General features: G+C 38.4%; 4 protein-coding genes across 4 annotated transcripts; all 4 read right to left on the reverse strand.

The window, feature by feature from the left end:
* Positions 1 to 176: 176 nt before the first annotated feature.
* LOC126783563 (protein CELLULOSE SYNTHASE INTERACTIVE 3) lies at positions 177 to 9,201 on the reverse strand. The gene is made up of 8 exons (XM_050509046.1): positions 9,107 to 9,201; positions 8,640 to 8,819; positions 8,212 to 8,310; positions 4,908 to 7,977; positions 2,218 to 4,762; positions 1,428 to 1,882; positions 1,075 to 1,191; positions 177 to 634 (listed from the first exon to the last, which is right to left on the reverse strand). The coding sequence occupies exons 3-8, from the start codon at positions 8,271 to 8,273 to the stop codon at positions 473 to 475; spliced, it is 6,411 nt and encodes a 2,136-aa protein (XP_050365003.1). The 5' UTR covers positions 8,274 to 8,310; positions 8,640 to 8,819; positions 9,107 to 9,201; the 3' UTR covers positions 177 to 472.
* Positions 9,202 to 14,856: 5,655 nt separating this feature from the next.
* LOC126783570 (NAC domain-containing protein 2-like) lies at positions 14,857 to 16,801 on the reverse strand. Its single transcript, XM_050509059.1, has 3 exons — positions 16,552 to 16,801; positions 16,196 to 16,470; positions 14,857 to 15,669 (listed from the first exon to the last, which is right to left on the reverse strand). Exons 1-3 carry the CDS (start codon positions 16,709 to 16,711, stop codon positions 15,244 to 15,246), a joined length of 861 nt encoding a protein of 286 aa, XP_050365016.1. The 5' UTR covers positions 16,712 to 16,801; the 3' UTR covers positions 14,857 to 15,243.
* A 4,523-nt stretch (positions 16,802 to 21,324) lies between these two features.
* Positions 21,325 to 22,198, reverse strand: LOC126782326 (E3 ubiquitin ligase BIG BROTHER-related). Its single transcript, XM_050507546.1, has one exon. The coding sequence runs from the start codon at positions 22,097 to 22,099 to the stop codon at positions 21,446 to 21,448; it is 654 nt and encodes a 217-aa protein (XP_050363503.1). The 5' UTR covers positions 22,100 to 22,198; the 3' UTR covers positions 21,325 to 21,445.
* Positions 22,199 to 22,752: 554 nt separating this feature from the next.
* Positions 22,753 to 25,220, reverse strand: LOC126782327 (proteasome subunit beta type-3-A). Its single transcript, XM_050507547.1, has 7 exons — positions 25,061 to 25,220; positions 24,787 to 24,968; positions 24,591 to 24,698; positions 24,347 to 24,436; positions 24,084 to 24,168; positions 23,491 to 23,585; positions 22,753 to 23,045 (listed from the first exon to the last, which is right to left on the reverse strand). The coding sequence occupies exons 1-7, from the start codon at positions 25,064 to 25,066 to the stop codon at positions 22,997 to 22,999; spliced, it is 615 nt and encodes a 204-aa protein (XP_050363504.1). The 5' UTR covers positions 25,067 to 25,220; the 3' UTR covers positions 22,753 to 22,996.
* Between the last annotated feature and the right edge of the window lie 157 nt (positions 25,221 to 25,377).

The following is a 25,377-nucleotide window of genomic DNA, read 5'->3' on the forward strand; positions in this document are numbered from 1 at the left end:
TTTTTCTCTCGCTCGATGATTCGATGAAAACGGGGCAGTTTGATAATCAGCTTTTGATCATTCTAAAGGCTTTCGAGTTCAATATAAATTCGCGTGGTTCCTCTCAAGGCATTTACATTGCTAGCTAAAACAATACCAGTGCACACGTAGTGAAAGCAATTGGTACAGAAAGCTACTCCAACTTTCCAAGAACTTCACGAATGCTAAACGCCAATCTTTGAGTATCTTTAACTTGCTAGCTAGACTGACCTGTACAAGAATCTAATGAGCTTTTATTCCCCGTGTATCGTGGGAATTTCCAATCTATTGTTTCTGCAAGCTAATGATATAATTTACACTTCCTCAAGCCGATTGATCTTTCAAACTACAAAACTGGACTTTTCAAAACATAAAAATAATTACAAGCAAACCAGGGTCCGCATGGTTGGGATTATTTTCTGGCAATCTCAGCTTTATCAGAAACACCCGATTCTCACATTTCATCATCAGGCATTCTGTTGGACCAGATAATCTCGATTTCAAGTGTACGTGAAGATCCATCTTTGTTGTTGTCATGGTTTAGGCTGAATAATCCACTGTATACTCCTTCGGACACAACTTTATCTATCTGGATAGTCACTCTCCCCAGTGTGGACTGAAAATAAGGAAAACACACCATTATCAGTGTTGCAAAACAGAGATTAACCCTAAAATAAAACTAACATTGCTGTATTAAGGCATGAGGGGTACACAATGTGTTTAAAAGTCTGAGTAAAGATCCATCATTTTATGAAGGGTGTAAATAAAAGATTGGTAGTGTTGCCTATTGTTATTAACACACCCAAATTATAACTAACACCCGGTTTTGCATTTTTTAATTTTTTATTATAAAAATAGTCAATAATTATAAGAGACCAATGGCCTTCTTTGGAAAAATTGCTTTGAAAATGAATAGGTGGTGCAACTAATAACTACTAGTCTCACAACTGTTCAGAGAAATGGTAATAAAACTCTTGTATGATGATGAGCATAGCATAGAAGATTCAAAATCACAATAATTAATTCATTGGCCTATGTAGGTGGAGAAATTATTACCTTTCCAAAGGTATTTTTGCTTTTGCAGATGATATGGAGCTTTTGTCCCTTTGGGGGCACATCAAATGCCCATGTAAACCCTTCTTTCCATTCGGGAGACGTACTGTGGCTCACTACCTAATGACCGAACATTAACATTAAAAGAATCTGTAAGTATCAACTTGATATTTGCATCATACAAAGACAAAGTAAATCTGTAATGCTCACTTGGAGGACAAAAGAAAAGCACAGGAAATATTTCCAGAAATAAAGATCAATTTTTATCCCAACACCCTTAATGTTAGAGCTGATTCAGCCAACCCTATAAGATCATGAACCAATTACATAACTACTAGTTTATGGAACTACATTACCTTGGTTTGTCGAGGAGGACCATTGCCTATCGTCAGTCGGCAAAAAGCATTTGTGCCTCCCATAGCCTGTTTAAGGTTGTTACCACGCTTGATTGTAACGGTCAAACAACCTGGTAAGCAATGCAACAGGCTGTCTGCTCTCTCATGGAAACTTGGTGGGCAAGTTTTCATAAGCATTTGTAAGATGGGAATGGCTTCAGCAGCAACAACGGCCTGAGACTTCGCAATTTCTATTGGCATGGTGGACCAAGACTGTCTCAACAAGGATAGGGTGTCCAACACAACATCCTGAGCCGCCTCACTGCCAGATTTAAGAGCTCCAATCAAATTGGGAATGCATAGGGTGGCTGCCTCGGAAATATGTAGCTTAGGAAAGTTGATGAATATCATATGTAGGGCTCTCAAGACCTCTTCATTTATAGTTGCTGCTGACCACAGTTCTCTCTCTAATGCGGCTGCATGACAAAACAATCATTGTCACAAGGAGTTTTGTATGTGTAACTTGCACCCTACATTCTAAATCACGACTTCAATGTCTACAAAACATCTCGATGCAAATTCATATCCAAAACATAAGCCTATCTGGCAATCATTTCATAAACAGACACCAATGAGACGACAATATATGGTAGATCATAAAATTAAAGGGCAGAGTAGGAACATATTACTAAAACTGCTATAAACTCGTAAAGATGTACAAGAAACGTATCATATATTTAAATTTGAAACAAACGCAATTTTATACTACAGAAGAAGAGACTAGTGCTCAAACGGAAGCAATTCTGATTACCTGTCAAAGATCTGATGAGCTCGTTTGACACATATTCTTGAAGTGTGTGATTCGAAAACAAAAGTTTGATAAGCAACGCTGCCTGCCCAGCAACTTCTGCATTGAGAGACAGTAATAGTTCTTGAATAACCAGTATACCCCCTGCTTCTGCAACAGCACGCCTATTTGTTCTGCTATTCATGACAAAATTTTGCAAAGCACAGATTGCCACCATTTTCATATCTTCTGTGGGCTGATCTTCAAGCAAGCTTACTAATGCACGACATGCAGAAACAGAGTCACTGGCTCTAGCGAGCCCTTCATGTTGGGATAGGTCTCCAAGGGCTAGAGCTACGAGAAGTTTTCCAGGTTGTGACTTGGTTTGTGAATCCAACAGATACTGTGATAAAGGCGCTATTGCATACTTGGAAACCTTCATTGCCCGTATCCTAACATTGTTGAATAAAGCTTCAAGTAACCTTCCAGATGCTTCTTCACACTGATGAGATCTTAAAAGGTCCAACAAGGCATCTATAACACCATTTTCAGTCATCTGTTCGGCACTTAGCTTATCACTCCGTTCATGTACAAGTAATGCATTGAGAGCCACCGTAATAGTGCTGTCCACTGTTGAATGCAACATTTTAACAAGAACCACCACAGGAACCTTAAAGTAGTACTCAGCATTGAAGCATAAAACATTAGAGAGAACTAAAGCAGCTGATTCCCACAATGCATGAGGTGGCTGAGGATCATCTTGTACAATAACCTTTCCAAGCTCAAAAATACCTCCAGCATCAGCAACCGCCTTCGGCCAGCTTGTGGAGATTTTTTCTAATGCCATTATCGCTGTTTGCTGTAAGTTCAGGATTCCAATTCCAGCAAGTTGCACAAGAGGAACAACTGCATTTTTAGTTGTAATATCTTGCTGAAAATGTTCTTGTGCAAGAAGATGAGATAGCAATTCTGTTCCGAGCTGCTGGATGGCTGGAGATGGGGATTCAAGAAATGAAATTAGAGGCTCAATGACTTGGCTAGGTGTAAGCTTTAAAGTAGCAAGGCTTTGTGGCTTCTCCAAAATATTTACTAGTGCTTGCAATGCACTGTGCTGTCCCCACATACTGAAATCTGGACGCAGTAAAACTAGGAAAAGGGGTTCTACAATTGTTGCAACAGCTGAACTTCTAGCAATCGCATCAGTATTTGTTAAAATGCGAAATAATTCAGCAATAGAAGAGCATAATGAACTGGCTGCAACAGGGAGTAGCTCAAGACAGTTATCAATAATCCCAGCATTGATCATATCCGATTTGCATCTGGTCCTGTCTTTGCCCAGCTTTATGAGAGAACAGATGCTAGCCTCAATGAGCTGACTGTTCGTACCAGAAACTAATCCAACAAGGAGATTGACAACATTATAGTTCACTGCAAGCTCTACCTGGTGTTCATCATCCAACAATTTTTCAAAGGCACACACCCCAGCTTCCACAGCTACATTTATACCAGAAAGCATCAAGGAAATAAGAGGCTCTATACACTCAGAGGCAATTGGATTTCCCCTGACTTTGGTACTATCAAACAGTACACAACATAGTTGTGCAGCAAGTCTCTTCAAGTCCAATGATGAAGCAGAAGAAAGGATTTTAAATAAACTCTCCAGTGGATTTCCCTCCACATCAGTCAACAAAGCTGCAGTAGAAGAATTCCCTGAAGTCAGCTTAATTATAGCAATAAGAGCAGCCTCCTGTTCATTCTCTGATGCAGCATTAAGCATGTCAACAAAAGGCTGAAGAGATTGCCTGGCTAAATCAGAATCTCTGATGTTCTCAGCATCAAATAGTTCGTGAAGAGCTCTTGCAGCACTGTATCTAGCATTTCTTGACCCCAGACGCAGAACGGCTATGAGTTGATTTAACGAACTAGCTGATGCTTCATTACGAATCAGATCAGGATGGCTAAACAATATTCTGAATAAATCAGATATTGCAGCTTCAGTCAAATCTTGTGGGCTCAAAGACAGGTACTTTGTCAGTGCATCCAGAGCTCCAGCTTCAGCCATAACTAATTTGTTTGTATCACTTCCATCAGCAATACAGGTCAAGAGTTTAAGAGCAACTGGAGGGGCACCAGGTCTATCTGGCATTGGTCTCAAGAGATCCACCAAGAGAGGTATAGATTTACGTGCTGTGGAACCAACTCTTACATCTTCAAAATCAAAAAGGTACTCCAAGACAACTTGATCAGGGTTTTGCACCAGAGAAAACTCCTCCGATAAAGTAACAAGGTTAGGTATATCAGATTCGACATAACCAATGAGGGTTATCAATCCAGCAACAGCACCTGAATTTGCAATGGCAAGAATTATTCCCTTATTACCAGTGCAAACAAGACTGGCCATCGACTGGGCGGCAAAGAACCTATCAACCACCTCATCTGATCTCAGCAGAAGTGCAAGTGAAGCTATGATGCGCATTGTTGCAGGAGATGAAACAACATTGGCTTCTTGAAAGAGAATAGCTAGAAACAGGGCACTAATCCATATACCTTCAGTATCCTCAAATTCTGCCTGTACATGATCATTACCAATTGAGTAAGTACGTAGGTTATATTTTGAGAATGACTACCAAAAAAGAAAGAACAAAAAAAAACTAGAACAGTATCAAACAATAAGAGTTAAATAAAGCAAACTAGAAAGAGTAGTTTCTGTATACCTGTGGATTGGAAGTGTGGCTCTCAAGCTTGTCAGAAAGAGCCTCAAGACCACCGGCTTCCATAATGGTGAGTTTACTCTTTGCATTACAAGAACCAATTATACATAGCAGCCACAAAGCAACAGAACCCCCCAAGACAACAGCTGGATCAGGGACATCATACTCAACCCCTTCATGGTATGCAGGTCTTTCCATAAAGACTTTAGAAGTTCGGACTTCAATTTCTAGAGAGGAGCAGCAGTTAGAATTTTTCTTCATCATATCCACTAAAGCATACATTAGTGGTTTTAAATATCCTGACACCTCAAGTACTTCCATCCACTGCTCTTTGTGCTCTTTTGCTGCACAAATGAGTAATGCAGCCCCTCCAACTCTGACTTCTAAACTGGATGAGTTCATTATTCTGTTAGCCAGTGAACCAAGGGATCTAGATCTTGCTACCAATAGATCACCAAGAACAACTGGTTGCTCCCCACAAAGCCTAGACAATATTTCTATTGCCTTATCCTGAAGCAAAGGAGGCCCTTCAGCCAGACAGCGGACAAGAGGTTCTAAGCTCAATTCAACTTCAGCCAATACAGACCATGGAGGGTAAGTGAAGTTCACACCCATTTTGGTTCTGACCAAAAGTGCTACAACTTCTAAAGCATCAGCAGCATCAGTGTCATCCATATCCAATGCATTTAAGGAATCAACAACAGCAAGGATGGCAAAACGGCAATGAGCATTTCCTGTGAGCACATCACCTACTGGAAAATGCTTTAACAGTTGATGGAGGGCACGGGATGCATTCTTTTTACCTTCTGTAGTTCCATCTCCCAGTACCCTTATCAAAGCTGAAACAAGATCTTCTGCCAGAGCTTCTGCAGCAATCTGGGGATCAGAGAGAAGATTTGCAAGTGCAACAACTGCAGTTTGAGCCGCGTCAATTGAAGAAGTTTTTGCTAGTTTAATGAGGGGTTTAACATCCCCTTCTGCAATATACGACATCTTGCTTATTGTTTTGGTCTTCATAGGACGTGAAAGAGCACCCAAAGCTCGAGCTGACTGTGTTGCAACAGCTTGCGTGCTGCTGGTCAAAAGCTTCATGCAAGGATGCACAATCTCATCAGTTGCAAGAGAATCACAAATATCTTGTCTTGTGCTGAATAGATCAGCTAGGACAGACGCTGCATACTCTTGAGTTTCTTCATTTGATGAATTGAGAACCTGAACGAGAGACTTCAACCCTTTACTAGCTGCTGAGCCCTTATGCACAAGATCCTTGTGTGATGCCATTGTAAGTACGTGACCCAACACCCTGATAGTATGGGCCTTTGAGCATGGAGAGTCACCTAGGAGCAAAGCTAACAACTGGTTAATAGTGGCAGAATCAGCTGTTTGGATAAGCTTTGTAAGGGCCATCGCTGATGCTTCTTGCCCCTTTGTTCCACCACTTTTTAGAAGCCATAAAAATGCTGGAATGGCTCCCGCACTTTCAACACAAGCACGAATATCCTCACTGTGACAACACAAGTTCCACAAAACATGAGCAGCGTCCTCCTTTGCCTTCTGAGACCCTGTCTCTAACAACTGCACTAGAGGAGGAATCCCACCAGCAGCAGTAATAGCCCACTTGCTGTCATCAACCTGGTCAGTTAAGATCCCCAACAACTGAACAGCATATTCTTGATGTTGCTCACTGGATAAGCCAAGCAATGAAATAAGTAGCTGAATTCCCTCTCTCTCGCCAATGGACTCCCAGATTCCAACACCATCACAGCATAAGCTTGTCAAAGAGAGTATTAGAGACTCTTGTACATCGGCAGCAGCCATTGTTATAAGTCCTATAAGCACTTTCTTTGCTTCTGCATGATTGAGCCATTTTGAGAGATGACTGTTGCCATAAAGACTAGCCATGGCCTCAAGGACACGCTCTTGAACAACCTTATTATCACAAGGCTTTAGCAGCATTACGAGAATATCCTCTATCTTTGTTACCTTAAAAGATTCCTTACTATCACCAGATTGTTGCTCAAATACCATTAAAGTGTATGCAAGGGATCCAATAATATCAGCAACTGGGGCAGATTGGCGAGCTGACTGTGAAAGCTCTCCAAGATAAAGTATAAGAGCAGACACCCCACCACAAATATTTGCTAAAGCCCTTGTTGAATGCTCCTGGAGGGCCTGCCCGCATTCACCTTGCATACATTCCTTGGATGGAGCAACAATAGCCCCAATCAAAACTGGAAGACCATTTGCATCAACAATAGCTTTCTTAGCACCAGTTGACTTTGAAGAAAGAGCTTCCAGAGCATCAGCAGCACTGGCACGAACAGAAACGTCATTTTCTTGACCCACGAGCCGAAGCAAAGCTTTGACAGCTCCAGAATCTATTACTTTAGGGATGCTATCACTGAAAGCCAACATGAGACGGGCCAAAAGGGACGCAGCATTGGACTGGGCAGCCGCATTGTCAGAATACAGGAGACCCACAGTGATATCTACACCACCAGCCTCAAGTGTTGCTCTCCAGTAACCATCCTTGTCACCACAAAGATTTCTTAGAGCCCCTGTAACAAATCCCTCTACTACTTTGTCCTGGTTGCTGCTCGGATTCAGTTGATTCCACAAATTTGGAACAACACCTTCTGTAATAAATATTTTCATGCCAACATGATCATCTGAAAGCCCTCCAGAAGAAACTTCATATATAGCTTCAGCTGCAGCCTTCCTGGCCTCAGTTGATTCGGATTTCAGAAGTGAAAGTAACGGTGGGATGCACCCCCCAAGAAGTACTTTAAGACGCAAGTCTTCATCTTTACACAGAACACTCAGAGTTGCCGCAACATTAACCTTTGCAACTGGGGTGCCACTCCTGAGAATATTTATGAACAATGGCATAGCCTGGGAATGTGAACCAATTATTGTTCTTGCATCCTTCCTTGCTTTGGCAATACTTAGCAGACGTGCTGTAATGACTTCTTTTTCTTTCGGTGAAGACATGCTGGCATGTAGTTGCTCAACAAATTGAGCAACACTTGCCATTGTACCTTCTTCATCATCCATGGTTGTTTCATCTACATCCCTGGGTGTAACATGAACACATATGAATATATATTGAAAACAAATAGTGAATTGTTTATATCATAACAATAGATCCCACCGAAATGACTTTAATTTTATATCTCATCTTTGATTTCAAATATTGGAGTAAAAACTTTATGGAACCCCTTTATTGGGAAGCATTTGTTTTCTAAGCTTATAATACCCATTAGTCACCCACTTAGAGTAAGGACTAAGAAGATAGAACATCGCTAACCTTGACCGAGAAGTAGACGAAGACACAGGTTCCCGTAGTTCAGGGGAGGAGGACTTCGACATTTGCACTGCACTCCTCTTTCAGAATTCTCCTTGGCACCTGGAAATCACAGTAAACATTCAGCTCACTAAACTAGTCAGACTGATGAAAAGTTTGGAGTTTCACTTCGATTAGCAAATGTTGAACCCCCGGACCAGTGGACAAAAAAAACCTCGCAAGAGAGACCTACATCCTCTGCTCCCCTCAATTTTTTAGTTCTACGTATATCTAATAATCTTACCACTCCTTCCTTCTTTTCTTTCAACAGGAAAATAAAAAACCATAACAGCACTCAATTTTCACTCCAAATTCCAAACTATGAGCACACAACGATACAGCTAAAACATTATAACTTCGTAAACAAACACATCAAGATCATCGAAACTCACCGTCACTGTTAATGCAAATGCCTAAGTCCTCCCGGCCTTCTGACTACTTCGAAATCCAGCTCCACTTCCTCAGCAGCATCCCAACCAAGCACGGCAGCACTGTTGAAAAAGTCACCGCTGCTACAGTGCAAGCTCACACAATGCCAACCTCCATCTGAGTCCAAAACAAAACCCAACTCTCTGCGCCACCAAACACAAATCAAAACCGAATCAAAACTCAGATCTCTATCTAAATCACCATGACGAATAATTGAGCACAATAATAATAATGCAGCCAGTCACAAATTTCCATTGAGAGCGAATCAACTAGAGTAAAGGACAAGTAGAGAGATCGGATCAGAGTAAACATCACAGAATCTAGGCAAGTAAAACGTCGATTTCAAGGTGTCACCGGAATTAGATAATATTATTATTATTATCCAGAAATAATAATAATAGCGTGAAAATGAAAGGAAGAAGGGAATTACCTTGAAATGGAGGGAGTGGAGCGGCGGAGAGTGACCGGAATTGAGAGTAGAGCAGCGGCGGAGATATCAGAGAGAGAGAGAAGAGTGAGAGAGAGAGTAGTGAAATGGAGGGCTGACAGAGAGCAAGCGAGTCCCAGTCTTTTCGTTTCCTTTCCATGTGTGTGCATATTTGTTTGTTCTCTCTGTTCCCCATTTTCCCTTTTTCTTTTCTTTTTCCTTTTTTTATATTTCAATTTAATAACCTCAATTACCCTAGTTAGTTGGTAACGCAATCACAGTGTCAGAGAGGTTCGCAATGGTATTTTACTAAAATCGGACTAATCCCCTCGTCCGCATCATGTGTACAAACTTGACTTAAGATATGTCGGAGGTTTTGATGTGTAATGTTATTGAAGTGGTTCTCTTTTTGAGATTGGCGTCGAGTAGGATATCGACTATTTCTGGAATCGATTTTTCATTGGTTCGGGATTTAATCTTCTTAGTTTATATCTATTGTTTCTTCCAGTAGTTTTGTGACTATTTTTTTTTAAGAATGAGTGTAGGGGACTTTATTTTTACACCGAGTGTTCCTCTTGGTGTCATTGTAATATATTTTTTGGTAAAATATAGTTTCTTTTTCTCTAAAAAAAACATACCTAAGATATGCTTGTTACGAATTAGAGTTGGGACTCAAACGCTAATATATTGAGTTTTTGAGTTACGTTGTTTTAATAATTTTATTGCACCAAGTGAGTTTTATTTTTTTGTTATTGTAATTCGGTAATTATTTAATATATTACTGTATTTAGTTTTTCCTATTGGCTAGAGAAAGTGCGCAAGTGTCAGTTGTAAGAAGAGAGAGTTGATTGGCCCCTGGCCCCCGGAGGCTCGGCTCCTGACTCTGAGCCATGTACGATCTAACCGGCTTGTTTGGCCTAGGGATTTGTGCTGGCTTGGATTTTTGTTGGGTAAATTATTTTCTTTATTTGTTAGTGGTTTTAGGCTTTTAGCATGTAGTGAATTTAGGTTTTTGGTATTCCATGTAGTCATCTTAGTTTCCCTTAGTTTTTTATCTCAAGAATAAAATGGAAGAGTCATGTTATAGTGGGAATGGATGGGTGTGAGGTAGGACGGATTTGAGTTTGCCGATCCATCGGCCTATCAATATTCATAAGGTCTTGTGATTATATATGTTGAGGTTTTCAAGCATTAAGAAGGTAGCGGACTTTTAATTAATGGTCGATGAGGAATTTATCCACTTGAAATATATATTTGTTCTAATTTTGATGAGATTAATATTAGAATATACAATATAAATGAGAAGTTTTTGCAATGTGTGATCTATAATTACAGGTACACTGTGTGTGTGAGAAATATGGACTTAATATGAATTGTAATTGATGTGATCTGATAATATATTAGTTTCTTATGCAAGACAGGAATTCTAGTTATCTTATTAGTAATGTGATAGTTACTTTTAATTAGTACGAACAGAGTATGATGGTTGCTTTTGAACCACCTAAATAATGGTGTCCTTCTTTCATTGTTCATACTAATCAAACAGAATCATTGAAATTTTCCCATTTATGATACTTTTGCCAAACATGTGAACCCAATTGTTCATAGGGTTGATCAAAGCATAATGTTATGTGGTGTTATATAACTCGAACCTAGATTCTATTAACAGTTACGATGTCCGTAAGAGATAATTTTCATTTATCAAGAAATCACAACATATAAATAAGGATAGACATTGAACTCTCAATAATTCGATATTCATCTGCTTATTGATATCATCAACTTAATTAAGTTCTTATTTCCAGCTTTCATTCAACTACATAATGAAGTGTGAGGATCAAGTAATCGATATCAAAAGGCCATGTTAACTGGTGTAATCACATCTTTAGTTGTATACTTTACAGCAAATTTTGTGAATTTAAAACTGCGGTACAGGGGCCTTGAATCTTCATCAAGCACGCTACCAAGTAATATGAAATGCGGTATAAGCTAATGGTACCACTTTATTTGATCAGTCTGCATACCAGTGAAAAATAAATTGGGTATTTGCCTGCATCACTGCATGTCTATCACATTTATTTGTTAAATAATTTATATTGGATTTCAAGTTTTTAAAATTAAATATAACCCTAAATTGTGGTATAATATATACTATTAATAACTCAAACACATTTTGTCAACCAAAATGACTGTGAAAAGACATAAGAACCCTTCGATCATATTTTATTTTTAATATATTAAGGATATATATGTAAATAATAAAATATAGAAAATAAGTACAAAAAATAATAAATAAGTATCAACAACTTTGCTCATTATCTTTATATGTGGTTAACTTTCTATTCTTTTTATATTCATATGCGTAGCTTGTGTGTGAAATCTGGTGTATATTTATAGATGTGACAAAAACAATATAACTAACAATTATATATACGTGAAAGCTTAAAAACCATGTCCATGTAATAGTTTTATGGATGTGGATGTTTATCAAACCACCCATTTGGTCAAGTATTAGGTAGAGACCCAATCTAGCCATGACCCATGCATAAACCCCGAAGAAAATATCAAGGCACATCCCACATTCCCACATAAATCAACCATTCAAGTATTCAACCCACATATAATATCCTCAAACAAAAAACCCACATATAGTTAGTTTATAGTTTTGGGTCATACTCGTACTATTGTTGATGTTTGGTTTAATTCTTTACTCTTTTTTGTGTCCCCAACGTTGTTTCGTTTTTAGTTTGATAAAAGAGCAGTGTATGTCATTTGCCCATATAGTTGTAGTTTTTGTTTTAAGAAGTCTGAACAATGTTGGATATTATACTCAAATTTTGATACATCTGTTGACACAAACCATGCTAGATCAAATTTCAGTAGCCGGATGTTCTGAACAATCTCGTAATATTCAAGAGGAATAAATTGCCCAAGTTTTTTTAGAAACAAAAAGAGTAACAATAACAATTTTCAAATGACAATGCTAAAAGTTTTGTGAAGGTAGGTTAATACGAGAGACAGCTGAGCGCAAATTTTGGAAATTAATGAAGGCAAATGCATTTTCCCACCTAAACAATCTAGTTTACTATGAAGGGATATCTTGTTTCACTTGCAGCATCATTATCAAACAGTGTTGTTTTATAGTTAGGTATTAAGTTTCAGGGCACATAAATCATCCCAGATTCTGATATGTACAGGCATGTGGTATGTCTGGTTTATTGATCCTTCACATCAGGACACCATTAATGATTTTTGTACATGGAGTAGAGAAAGCTTGAATTACATGTTTGATTCATGTAATGTGGTAATTTAACTACTGGAATAAGTGGCGTAGCTAGAAATGTCATTTAGAATGGTCAAAATTATTTAGATACATATATAGTAACAAAAAATAGCAGCTATCCATTCTCCAAAAAATATAATTTTCTACAAACAAGTGCTATATCTTGATATGTTTTCATGATAGATTTAGAATATATTGCTTATTTGAAGAGTTTTATTCATGAAAACATAAAGTAGAATAGAAAGATGATTTCCAATGAAAATGCCACTAAGATCTTGAGACAAAATCAAAATGTATAATTGTTTAAACCAAAATAAATATAGGACTAAATTATATTATTCATGTAATCCTCAACACATTATTATAATTTAATGAATACAATTGCTTTTTTATGAAAATTACATTTTAAATCTAAAAGAAGATGATTTCATTTAAGTTGATTTTGGGCTTGTGGGAATGAAATAGAACATTTATATATAATTCTTAGCTTTCCTTTTAACTTAGGAGGGTCAATCATAAGATTTTATATGATAAAAGTATGCAAATGTTCATAAATCAGCCAATCAAATAATAACACTTATAAATTGAGAAGGGTTCTGGCCCAGTGTGGCTACGCCTATGATAGCAATGATGTGCCTTATTTGTTTTAATAAAATATTTGATGTGTCTTCTAAAAATAAGAGGTATGTTGGCTAGTTTCTTCTCAATTTTATAAAGGGTTGCTGTCATATTACAGACACTAGCCCAAACACACTCAATATGTGTGAAAAATAAAATTTAGCAGTTAACTAAATGTGAGAAGAGAGAAAATTGGAGATGTAGGAGAGAGATAAACATGAAAAGTAAGTAGTTGTAGGTGTTGTAAAGTGGGATTAGATTTTTTTCTTTTTTAAATTTTTTAAATTACATGACTATCCTTGAATTTTGAAAATTATTTAATATTTTAAAAGGTTAAAAAAAACTGTTTTGGAGAGCGAGTTTAATTTGAATTATAAAAGTATAGATTAGTATATTCTTATCTACCTTATCAGTGATCAGTTATCACTGGTTAGCCAATCACTAAAAGCAATAAGAATAATGATTAGGTTGACTGATAAGGGATTAAGGCAGTGATTAACACTCGTGATGCTCAGCTTGGTTGCTTTAAGTGAGAAGTGGGGGATCACGGTCACAAACTATGAGTAAAGTCACTTTCCAGAAGTGACGCTTATATTGGATTATCTTTATGATCCTTTAGTTTATTCTTAGTTTATTGATTAATCCTTGACTTACAACGTTAACCACTGTTACACCTGCCCACCTTTGAACTTTGAAGGCTTAAAAAACTGAACTAATATGGAGTTTAGTAAAGTATCACAAAGACACAAACTCATTGCTTACATGAAATCATTGAGATTTAAAACGTGGTTCCTAAGCCCTCCGTGTTACCTTTTGCTAGGCTAGCTTGGGATAAGATTTAGATGAGTAGACTCTGATTCAACTTTAGTCGTTTACTAATAAGTAAAAAGTAAAAAAGGTAAAAACAAATACATATCCCTTCATTGCAAGGCCTGTGCAGGATTCAGAGTTGGTAGGTGCTACATTTACTTAGTTGTCGAGTTTTACATTAGGTTAGTTTTTTGTTTGTTGTGCATGCATGATACATACACATAAAGGGAAGAGATTCCTTTCCCCTCGATTTTTTTTTTCATGCAGTAGTTACTCATTTTACATTAACTACGACTAATCTTGATCAAGTTTTGAAGCGTTACCATTAACTTCATTCCCCTCTTGCTCTTGAATGAAGCTATTTCGATCATATGTTTAGAGAGGCTAACTTCCCCATCAATACATTTACTTTTATATTTGGCATTCTCTCCTTAAAATGAGATTCGATTCATTCGACTAAAATCTATGTCTACTTGAAAGTTCTTAACTTTGCATTTCGACTTTGTAAGTTCGGATAGTTTGTTATGTCGTAAATTTATTTTGGTGATGTCACTGTGAAAACTACAAAAGATGTTTGTTTGTTGTGTGAATACTTGTGCTGGATTGGACCAAAGCCCAACCAAACTTCAACAATTGGGCCATCAACCTAATTAGTAACTTTTTTAATTTTATCAAAATCTTGAACTCTTGAGTTACAAGACTATGGAGTTCTTTTTTTCTTTGTTTCTGTTTTGTTTAGGCAATACAAGACTGTCTAAAGTCTAGTGAAATGAACACAAGTTTCTAAATTACAGAAGTAGCTACAGAGCTACAGGTTAAGGACAATCCACACACCGTGAACATGGATTTGGGACTTTGGGGTATATAACTGTAAACCCACCCACAATATCATTTTTTCCAATCATTTTTAGGTTAGCAGATAACCATGAGACTTGTCACATTAGTGACATTACCACAAGCCATATTATTCCTTTGATTATCATACGGATCATCCTTATGGACCTTATCCTTCGTAGCAAACGTGTAGAGTCAACATATTCGATTGAATGTTATGAATGAGATGCTTAAGAATAGAGAAAACCCATCAATTGCACTACTAAATGAGAAAGATAGAAACAAAGGATACTTGGATTTGTAAAGGCGCCATCAAAATCATCTGTGACAACATTACTATATCTATATCGACATGCTGTACGCATACTACGTTTTTATTAACCCCCTAAACGGGCATTCTAATTCAACGGCTTCGTTTTACTCATGAATCCAAATGGTGGACGCACGAATAAAACCCCAATCGTACCCATCAAACTCTAAACGTCCAACTCAAACGCACTAGAACTCGCAGAAGGCACACTCATTGACTTGGGTCTCCTGTTGCCGTCTGATTCACCGAAATGCGTCCGACCCCATTCCAATCCAACTGTCCAAATCAATAAGGCTTCTGCAGGTACATGAATATATCCTGCAGCGGCGACATCTGATTCCCGCCCTGGAACTCCGCGCCGAAATTATTTCCTAGAGTGGCATCCCCGTAATTATAAGGAAACTCGAGGGCCTTCTCCCACTCCTTCCACTTGGGCTCGCTCTGCACCTCGCTCTGGAACTCCGGCGACACCACGTGCTCCGAGCAGCTCGAGTCCGTGTGCAGCCGCGGCACCGAGTCTGAATTCTCAAAGTAAACATACTCACTCGGGCGCGTGGAGGCCACCGCCGGCGGCGGAGGTGGGCAGGCCATCAGATTCCCCGGCTTGACATCCTCGAATTCCGATCCCCCACTTACCGCCTGCTGACTTATCGGCGGCTGTAGCGGAGAACCTTTTTTGTTGTATATGCGGCAGAGAACCCAATCATCCAGCTGTAAAACCACCATTAATAATAAATGATTAGATACTAATCACAAATAATCAAAATGATCAGATACAAATCACAATTAATGAGTTAAATATGGTCCACAAAATTAGTTATACACAACATCAATCTTATCTTTTTCAAATAATAAAAAAACATCAATCTTATCTCTGAAGAACGAAAATGACGGATATGGAATAATTTCCCGATAAGGAAACTAATAATCTACAAAGTACAAATAACTACGCCAGCTTGCTTCCATCTCCGTATAGAAAAAGAAATATCGTAATCATTCCTAAAATAGAGAAATTAACAACCCAAATTAATACATGATTAGATTAACTTTTCACGGTTCACACTACGGCCAGCAATTCATAACAACGACAGCGTGGGGTTCCTAAATCAATTCGGCAACCTAAGATAATTAAGAACGAACGAGACGACGTCGTCTCATGCGTCATGCATAGAAAACAGTAAAAAATGTCGATAATGCCCCTAGCTTATCGAGAGCAGATTATCATTTGATTACTTACCCTCAAGCTGTTCTTTTTGCGCGGAGTTCGATCCACGTCGGCGAGGCGATACTCGTGCATAATCCAATTCGTCTTCTCACCTCTAGGAGCTTTTCCGGCGTAGAATACCAGAGCCTTTTTGATCCCGACTGGCTTCGGAAGCCCAATCGGCTTATCGGCTCCGGTCGCCTTCCAGTACCCACTCCCGGCCGCCCGGTTCGGCCTTGAACCGTTCGGGTATTTCCGGTCCCTCGGTGAAAAGAAGTACCACTCTTTCTCTCCGTACAAAGCCAAACCTGCACATGGAATCAAAATTAACAAATAGGATAGATTTTGATTAAGGAATTTAGTTTTGGAGATGGTTGAAAAAAAATTACCAGGAAGCTTCCAGGGGTCGTATTTGTAGAGATCAATTTCGGCGATAATAGGCACCGAGATTGGCTGGGACTGACATTTCCGGCAGAGGTAGTGCTTCACAAGCTCCTCGTCGGTGGGGTGGAACCGGAAGCCTGGGGGTAGCTGTAACTCCGACGACATTTTCACAGCGATGGTAAAAATTTGGCAGTAGTAACTTTCTAGACTCGCTCTCTGGGCTAAGCAAGTTACTCGGCGCTTGAAACTTAAAACGCAAGGGAGAGCGACGAATATATAGGGGGAAGGGAGGGACACGTGGCGGTGAGAGTTCTAGAATACACGTGGGCGATAACGTTTTTTCTCTTGGACAAACCGTGAGGGAAGGTGTGGGAGCTGACGTCATCCATCCACGTGTCGACGGATGAAGTGCGGTGCGGTGGTGTCGATACCCTGATGTGGGGGCGGGATGTAGTCACTGCTTACGCAACATGTTTTGGACGGGCTCGCGAGTCGGTCTTTGGACCGGGCCTAATTAGCGGCTTAGGGATCCGTTTAATATTCGGCGGGTCAGGTCAAACAATTTTTTCACGGTGGAATCGAGTGTACACGTCAGCAGTGTTGCCTTACACGTGTGATGGGATTTGTCTGCTGATTAATGCGATTAATATTCCCATGGGAAAATCCGGAAAATAACACTGTTTTAGTTGGTTACACGAGACTATATGAACGACCATAATGTTATATGTGATTTCTATGTGCGAAAGCGAATCACGCACGATATTACTTAATTTTTTATGATTAACTAACCACCTACTTTTCGATCTGACGCATGTAAACAAAATTATTTAATTATATTTTTGTGGTGCCATAGGTGATATATAGCTTAAACTACTAAGTTGATGATAAGCCTTTCTTCATCACCAAAGGAAAAAAAATCAATCTAATAGTGGAAGCATGCTGCAAGTAGCGCAGATACTTCCGGTAATAAGAAGTCTTTGTTTCGAAAACCAACTTGTGAAAAACACTCCTTAAAAGATACATTAAATTGCTCTCAGCTTTAGAACCATAGTTAACCCGCAATTGTAAATAAAAAAAAAGATTCTTGAAGCCCATACGACGTCGTGGAATAGACACGAAGGTCGGGGACCAGGGAAGGAACATGGAAACCTCCAACAAAGTCAGGTTTTTTCAGCGATTCGCTCGAAAAGTCCTCGTCCATTTCGAAACAGACGCACAAGAAAACATCAGAAAAGGCGTCGATCCATATGTGGCCGCATCCGATCCGGCGACCGTTAATGGCCATCATTGCGCCAACTCCGAGCTAACTTCCCCCCAAAAGCCTCTTCTCCATTCTGATGGATAAGTCCTCTGCCACGTCATCCCTGACTCAATAGCTTTAGCCGCGAGCTTTGTCGACGACACGTCGACCACCGGAGAGCGACCGCAGTATAATTATATATGTGTGGACGTATGCCCTAATGGGCTGCCACCATGCATGCTGAGTTGCTTTTAAACCTGTCATCCATTAATATGATCTTATCTCAGTTAATTATGCATGAACCTATGATGCGTTGTCTAATCCATGGTATTGTGGAGAACTCGGAGATTGATCAGGGAATTTGAGTGGTGCTTCGTCCAACTTAGATCGACCTTTACGTTGTTGAGGTTCTTCTACTCATCTGTTTCCATATTAGGGTTTTCTTCAGTGAGTGTTATTAATGCTTCTGGATTGAGTTGCTTACTATATTTACGTGGGTTTTCTATGCATATCCATACACTATATCAATGGCAAGATACTTTTCTCGATCCATAATTCCATATTGTCCAATACTCCAATTCTGTATTAGTTGCTAATTGATATAGACGTATGGTTTCTGTCAAAGATATGACGTACATATAGAGGTAAGGTGAACTAGGGTGCGGATTATTCTTCATGATCATTATTTTTGTTTCAATGTAGTTCAAGCTCAAAAGTTAACCAGTCTGTTTCTTAATCTATGTCTCTATCCATGCCAAGCTACTGCTTATAAAAAAGATGGAACATAATTAAACCATTAGGACAACCGCAAATTATGCAAGAATGAGTAGTGAATCCTCTGGGAAATTAAAACATCGATTCATCCAATTACTTGAGTAAACAGGTCAATTTTTTCCTCTCTTTTTTATCCACTCATTTCTTAATTTGCACGAACATATGAAAAAGATCAAGGCATCGAGTATTAAGTCCAGTATGTTTAATTAAGGCTGCTTATTGCCTAAAGGAGAAACATTGCTGCTTTTCAACTCTAAAGTTAGTCGTGTGATCCTTAATCAATCTCCAAATCAATGCTTGGTAACAATAAGTCAATAATCCACACTGATCTAAGATAAACATAAACAGGTTGTCTGGGGTGTTAAACCAGCGGGAGAATGGGGCATACAAATATCATATACTAAACAAAGTGAAATGTAAAACAGAGAAACTTTGGTCCTAAGTTTCTAAATTGATCGATGGGGATCGAGAAATTAGGGCTAAGTGACCAAGTGAAATGAACACGTTTTTAATCGTTCATTTTTTTGGTTTGTCAAAACTTGACTACAGCTACCCAAATGACAAAGGGATTAGAAAGTTAAAATTAAGGGGGCCGCACTCAAAGTCAGCCGCCAATTTGTCTTATTCTTCATTCTCTTCCACACCTCCAAAGATTTAGTCGCAAACTCTATGCAGAGTTAATCCCTAGATTAATATCTAACTCTTTCTTTTGTTAATCGTTGCCGCCGGAAATTGACAACTTGTTCGTGAAGTTTCTGCAACTTGAGAATTCATGGATCTGTTAAAATACATGAGATATGGGGTAGGCATTATGCACCACTCGAACAACCTGGCTTTCAAGGATTATTAATCATCTCAATGTGATATTAAATTGTCATCCTTTCACGGGAACTCCGAAGGCTAAATAAGTTCTTAAGATCTAGAATACTCTTGTAACTTATATGATCTAAAAATAAGCTAGTTAATTCTTTTATCACTTCTCCGTGGTATCATTGGGAATTTGGGATTCATTGCTTAAAAGTAACATATGCTTGTGAAATAATACGTTAATTAGTGGACTAACCTTTTTCTATACTTTCGTAATTTTATATACAAGGTCTCAATAGTTAAAACTCATTAAGGCTTGGATGACGTGATTATGCTTACAAGAACTTAATTATGGTTTGGATCTAGGAGCTGGTTTTCAAGTAATTAGTATAGCATATGTGAGTGATGGATCGTTAATCGTACGTTGTTACCAAATAAGAAAAATTAGGTAGAAATAGAAACGGTTTAAACACTAGTTACAGATCATCGATATAGAAACTTCTACTAAATTAGCTTCATTATTTTTACCGTTGATGTAACACTCGTACACTATAGACATAAAACACAAGGACTGATTTTACATCGTCACATTATCACTCGTCTTTATGTGTGGATATGTTTTGTGAAGCACTAAGCATGCTAGCTCCACGTAAAGGACAAGAACTTCTTATCACTTCCACGCTCGACAATCTTTTTCTACTCTATGCATGTATTGTATTTACCATTTCCAATTTAGATACGTTGAACTCATTTGGGTTGTCAGATCGATCTGTTTTGGCATGTTGCCTGGGGACAAGATAAGGCCTGCCCAGAGACTACTGAGACTTTGAAACTAAGAAACTAAGAAACTGATCGAGACCACAAATGGCAGCTACACTATGGCAAAGGCGGCGCCTTTGAACTTTGAAATGTTTTGATTTTTTTCCTGGTCCTCATAAACTTCATCACCTTCTTGTTTGTGGCTTTGTGTCATCGTGTTGCAATAATGATCATATATAAGAAATAAACTTTCGTATCCTATCAAGGACTAATTTAAGATTTTCTAGTTAATTATTAATTATATTTATTTTTTAATCACAATTTTTCATTTCAACCGTTTAGATTTTAGGTCTATATAAGTTAATTACTTATACAAATTTTCAATTAATTTAGTAATAGTTAAAGTATCAAAATATATTAAATTAGTGAACGGACTAAAATTATAAAATATGAATCGTTTAAGTTTATAATGAGTAAATCTCATTTATTAATATCTTAACGATTTTCAATTTAGACAAAAATTTACATGAACAATCTACTCATATATAGATACAAACTAAAAGGTCGAGATATGAATATATGATTGAAAAGTGAGTGAACCAAATAACTGAATAAGTCTTCAACTAGTCTTGAATAAGACAATCATCATCGGAAAAACGCCATTTGTTTATGTTGGTCGTGGACAAGATAAGAAGCTTTGACAAACAGACATCTAACTTTGCTCCTTTCCTTGCTCTTCAAGATTCGATATCTTTTCTTCTTTAACTTGTATATTCTTAAAGCATGGATTCGCAGGCTGTGAAATTTGGTGGTTTCTGGGGCTTTGGCTCCTTATTAATGTTGCATTGTGCTTGCTCGTTTGGAAAATATTTTCCCTAGCTAGCTCTGAATTTTTTTATCAACACATTGTTGTGATGTTGTTAACAATTAAAATAACAAACACCCAGCATCAGGGGAAAAAATTCAAGTACACATATGAGGAGTCGACCGTTTCTATATGTCTTCAGATGACCCGTCATTGTTGCAAAGGGATTACGAATACGTAGAATTTAATCTTGAAATCTAGCTCAATGAGAAACTAGATTGTAGAAGCTTTCCTCGTTAGCAAGAAATTATTATGCTGCATCGTGTGTTTGTCTGTACATAATAAACTTACAGAACAACAATCTCAGATCAGATAATGCTCTTGGACTGAGGTAAAGCGTAAGCTATTATCTTTTATTTCTAGCATAGAGTTCAGAACAGAGATCTTGTACATGGATTTACAAGTTTTACAATCAGACGCAATAAATAATGAAATTTATAATTGTAACAGGCAGCTATACAATTTTGGTTTTGGACGACGATGATGAAACTTCTGTGCTGCAAATCGGGCAACACTTTTTGATCTGAAGCCAGTTGCTTATACACTCCAAATGATAAGGGTGCTCACAAGGCAATGCAGCCAAAGCTTCGCCATCTTCATACTCATATTGACATATCACACACTTATCAATAATGCTATTCTTGCTTTGAGAAACTGGAGATAATCTGTATGTGTGGGGATGCAGACATGTAGAAATTTCATTGCTGGGCAGACCTCTTTTCTCTTCCCCTATGAACTCTCCAAGCGCTAACAATTCCTCATAAGACAGTTCATCCACATCGAGATCACCAAATTCGTCTTCCCCCATTTCTAGGTCACTGTCGCTTCCATTTTCGTCCTCGAGAAGCTCAAAGAAATCAGCATCATCTTGATGATAGAATTCATCAGAGGAAGTAGTATCATCATCATCATCATGAATTTGATCATTGTCATCCTGGTCTTCTTCATCTTCTTCGCTTTCACTTTCAATTGTTTCTAGCATCCTGTATGCCTGCTCTTGCTCGTGCATACTCATGGCTAGAATGAAATCTGAGCTGACTTGGTTGAGCTCGGAGCGAGGGATTAAGCTCCGGGGATTTGGTTGCTTGGACTCGTCTTTTCCCTCCATTGGAAACTGAGATGATCAACCTGTTGCAGCATCACAGTGCTTATGCCACAATTCGTTTCAGGTATATGATAGAAATATGCATGTATTATTATATGAGGTTCCTTGCCAGGAGAGGTGAACTTCCATCGCAAGCAACAAGAAAACATTTATCCTGGATTTCAGTATTCCAAGATTCTTAGTTCAAACTTCAAAGCCTTGTTCAAAAGAAATATGGGAGTTCTCATCATCTGTTAGTTCTTTTCCAATATTCAAGTCGTAGATTATACATACCTATACGCAGAATTGCCTATCCTCTAGGCAAAAGGATTCCCATGTCAATTCAACCATGAGCACAACATCCAAAGTTGGTTCACATGAGGGGGGGGGGGGGGATGAATCATAGGGCTTTATTCACTAGACAAAATACAGCAAACAGCGAAGGAGACACTTCTAAAACATGACAACATCTGTATTTCATTTTTGTTGATTAGAAGGGATTGCAGATCCCAAAGTCGACAACATTTATACTCATTTCTCTGGATTAGAAGGGAGTACATATTCCTTACGGAAACAAGAACAATAAATGAGAAATGCGCAAAAGAGTTGAGGAACGAGAGTAGATGCCAGTGTCGAGAATAAGGACCACATGTGACCATGTATCAGAGAAGCAAATATATGTGTGATTTATGTGGACAAGTGCATTCTCATTAAGAAACAATTTAGATCATACCGACTGTTTTAACTTTTAAAGCACATCTGAATATCTTCCCTACAATTCCTCCAGCAAAAATCTAATTTGATCACATTACATAGTTTTGTCAACACATAACAGAGCTTTGAATCACCACGAGCTCAGAGCTACTCCTCGAAGTTAAAGACAAACATGAAAAGGAAAGGATTCAATACATCCATGCAGCATTAATCCATCCGTCCCTTCAAGATCCTCTCCTTCACCTCGGTTGGTGTCCTGCAAAAGTTAGTATACATATTAGACAACAGCAAAAACTCTCACGTACAAGGAGATTTAAAGATGAAGATGAAATCCACTAGAAGTCTAGAAGGTGAAGAAGATATCATTTCAGATGGAGTAAAAAGACGGTCAATTCTAGAAATTGATCACTGGTATAAAAAAGAGATAAGAAGCCTGAACTAATGCTCAATTCCATCACCAATTAAAAGCATGTTATGGTATTAGTCCCATCTCTTTTATATGCAAATTTACAGCCCTGTCACAGCAGACATTGCAATGAGGCCTAAGAATTCAAAACCAGACCCTGCTTCTCACATATCACTAAAGGTATTAACATTTTGTTTTCCTAACAGTGTACTAAACTGAAACAAGCCCATTAATTTGATACAATTCGTATATCAATTGCTTAATGAGAAAAAGTATGGAGCAAGAAGAAGCTTACACAACATAGATATGGCCACCCCATCCACTCAAACAGTCTCGATCCACTGATGACAGAAGTGCTTGAGATACAGTTTCAAACAATTCCTCTGGTTCCTGAATGACAATGGACAAATACCATAGATCAGAATTCATCTTGCCATTTTTTATCATCACTCAACTGTAATTCACTTCATGATATTCCAACAAATTAGAGTAACACTGATAAAGAAAGAAAAAGCCTATTGAATCCTCAGAGCAATTATTCTTATTTCTCTCCAAAAACTTGTTTCTATTATCCAGCATTTCAATGCCTTCACAAGATGGAAATATAAAGGCATAACATCAGATTTTATCTTTAGGTTATTTCTTTTGATTTTAATGTTTTCATTCTGTACCACTTCTAGAATTTCCATTCATGGCAATCATTGCAGTTAATTCATCATATATTACAATTGGTCTATGCCATTACAGAGTAGCCAAGTTATTGACAATTACTAGTTTTGAAAAATACGATGGTCTAAGGAATCAAGAACTAAGACCTCGGAGAAATATAAGAAAAAAAATACAAGCAGTTCTATAACTAATATTGATAAACTGAGTAGAGAAACAAACCATGTCAGGCTTGAACATTGCCTCACAAGCACCATATAGGGACTCTGATGCAGTGCCAGCAACAACAAAATCCTTTGCCAGCTCCCTGAATATACATAGCACGATTGACATCACTATCGGAGGCAAGTTAACGCATGTATGCATCTACACTCAAATGAGGAGAAAAGATGCATCTATACCCTATCCGGAACAATTGAAGTCCTAGCATCTAGGCAGTTCTAACACAATGAGAAACTCAAAACAAAAGAACCAAAAAAACTTACTTGGCTCCGATTGAATCCATAGTACAGATGAATGGCTTGTTTCCATCTCCCAATCCAGCAATCACAGGCTGAATGAAGTACGGACCAAATCTGTATCACAAAAGCGAGTTCACAACTGGGATGATGGCATTATGTAACATTAACATTTATAAATTCAAAAACCCTAATTTTCCCTCACTAACCCCTAAAGCAAACAATACGAATCAAATCGCTAATACCCAACAAACAGAACCAAATTACAAACCTTTTCTCATACAAAATAGCAGAAACAAGGCTAGCAAAGGTCTCAGGCTTCATAGGCCTCTCTTCCCTCAGCTTGTACAGATTGTGCTTAAACACAAGCCTCTGTTGCCTTCACCAAAAATCAACCCAAACAATTAAACCAAAATCAAAATCAAAACTTTCAAAACCCTAATAATGCTAAGACAAGAAACACTTACAGTGTCTGGGCATCGGTAGCGAGGCCGGAGAGGCCGAGAAACAGCCTGTCGTCGACTCTGTAAATCTTCTGGAAGTCGGTGGCGACTGTCTGGAGCTGAACGCCGAAACGGCGATCGGAGGCGATGGCGACGCAGTCCTTCCCGACCATTGCGATTATAGCACCTCCATTGTATTCGAAGATCTGTCAAAACAAAATTGAAAAAATCAAATCTTGCTGCGATTCTGTGAAGCTCTAAGGGCGTCGGAGAGGGTGTAATACACGCTCGGACTTACCGACATCGGAGACAGACTGCCGGGAAATTGGGTTTCAGTCTCAGAGGGTTTTGTGAGAAATTGGGAATGGTTTTTGCTCAGGTAGAAAGAAACTAATGTTTCTAATAAACAAGTTTCAGCTTTATTTCTTCTTGGCTACTCCAGCTTGTTTGGGCTGGGCCACAGTCCCGTATCTAGTCCGTCTAGCCCCATATTCAGTCTGCCTAGCGTCGTATCCAGTCCGGGGCTAGGCGTATTTGGACCCCCTAGGCTCCAACATATTCTTTCTTCTTGATTATATATGATGCCAATTCAGTAGCTGTTACTGATTATACGGT

This window comes from Argentina anserina, chromosome 2 (genome assembly GCF_933775445.1).
Source record: "Argentina anserina chromosome 2, drPotAnse1.1, whole genome shotgun sequence".
Lineage (NCBI taxonomy): Eukaryota > Viridiplantae > Streptophyta > Magnoliopsida > Rosales > Rosaceae > Argentina > Argentina anserina.

Excerpts from the sequence above, each read along its gene's own strand:
- LOC126783563 (XM_050509046.1), bottom strand. The coding sequence starts at position 8,273 with ATGTCGAAGTCCTCCTCCCCTGAACTACGGGAACCTGTGTCTTCGTCT. Across the intron at positions 4,763-4,907 it reads GCCACACTTCCAATCCACAG|GCAGAATTTGAGGATACTGA; the intron begins GTATACAGAAAC and ends GATCATGTACAG. Across the intron at positions 1,192-1,427 it reads GTCCTCCTCGACAAACCAAG|GTAGTGAGCCACAGTACGTC; the intron begins GTAATGTAGTTC and ends TTCGGTCATTAG.
- LOC126783570 (XM_050509059.1), bottom strand. The coding sequence starts at position 16,711 with ATGTCGTCGGAGTTACAGCTACCCCCAGGCTTCCGGTTCCACCCCACC. Across the intron at positions 16,471-16,551 it reads CGACCCCTGGAAGCTTCCTG|GTTTGGCTTTGTACGGAGAG; the intron begins GTAATTTTTTTT and ends TTCCATGTGCAG. Across the intron at positions 15,670-16,195 it reads GCAAAAAGAACAGCTTGAGG|CTGGATGATTGGGTTCTCTG; the intron begins GTAAGTAATCAA and ends GTGGTTTTACAG.
- LOC126782326 (XM_050507546.1), bottom strand. The coding sequence starts at position 22,099 with ATGGAGGGAAAAGACGAGTCCAAGCAACCAAATCCCCGGAGCTTAATC.
- LOC126782327 (XM_050507547.1), bottom strand. Across the intron at positions 24,699-24,786 it reads GCTACCGATGCCCAGACACT|GCAACAGAGGCTTGTGTTTA; the intron begins GTAAGTGTTTCT and ends TTTTTGGTGAAG. Across the intron at positions 23,586-24,083 it reads CAATGTTCAAGCCTGACATG|GAACCAGAGGAATTGTTTGA; the intron begins GTTTGTTTCTCT and ends ATTGTCATTCAG.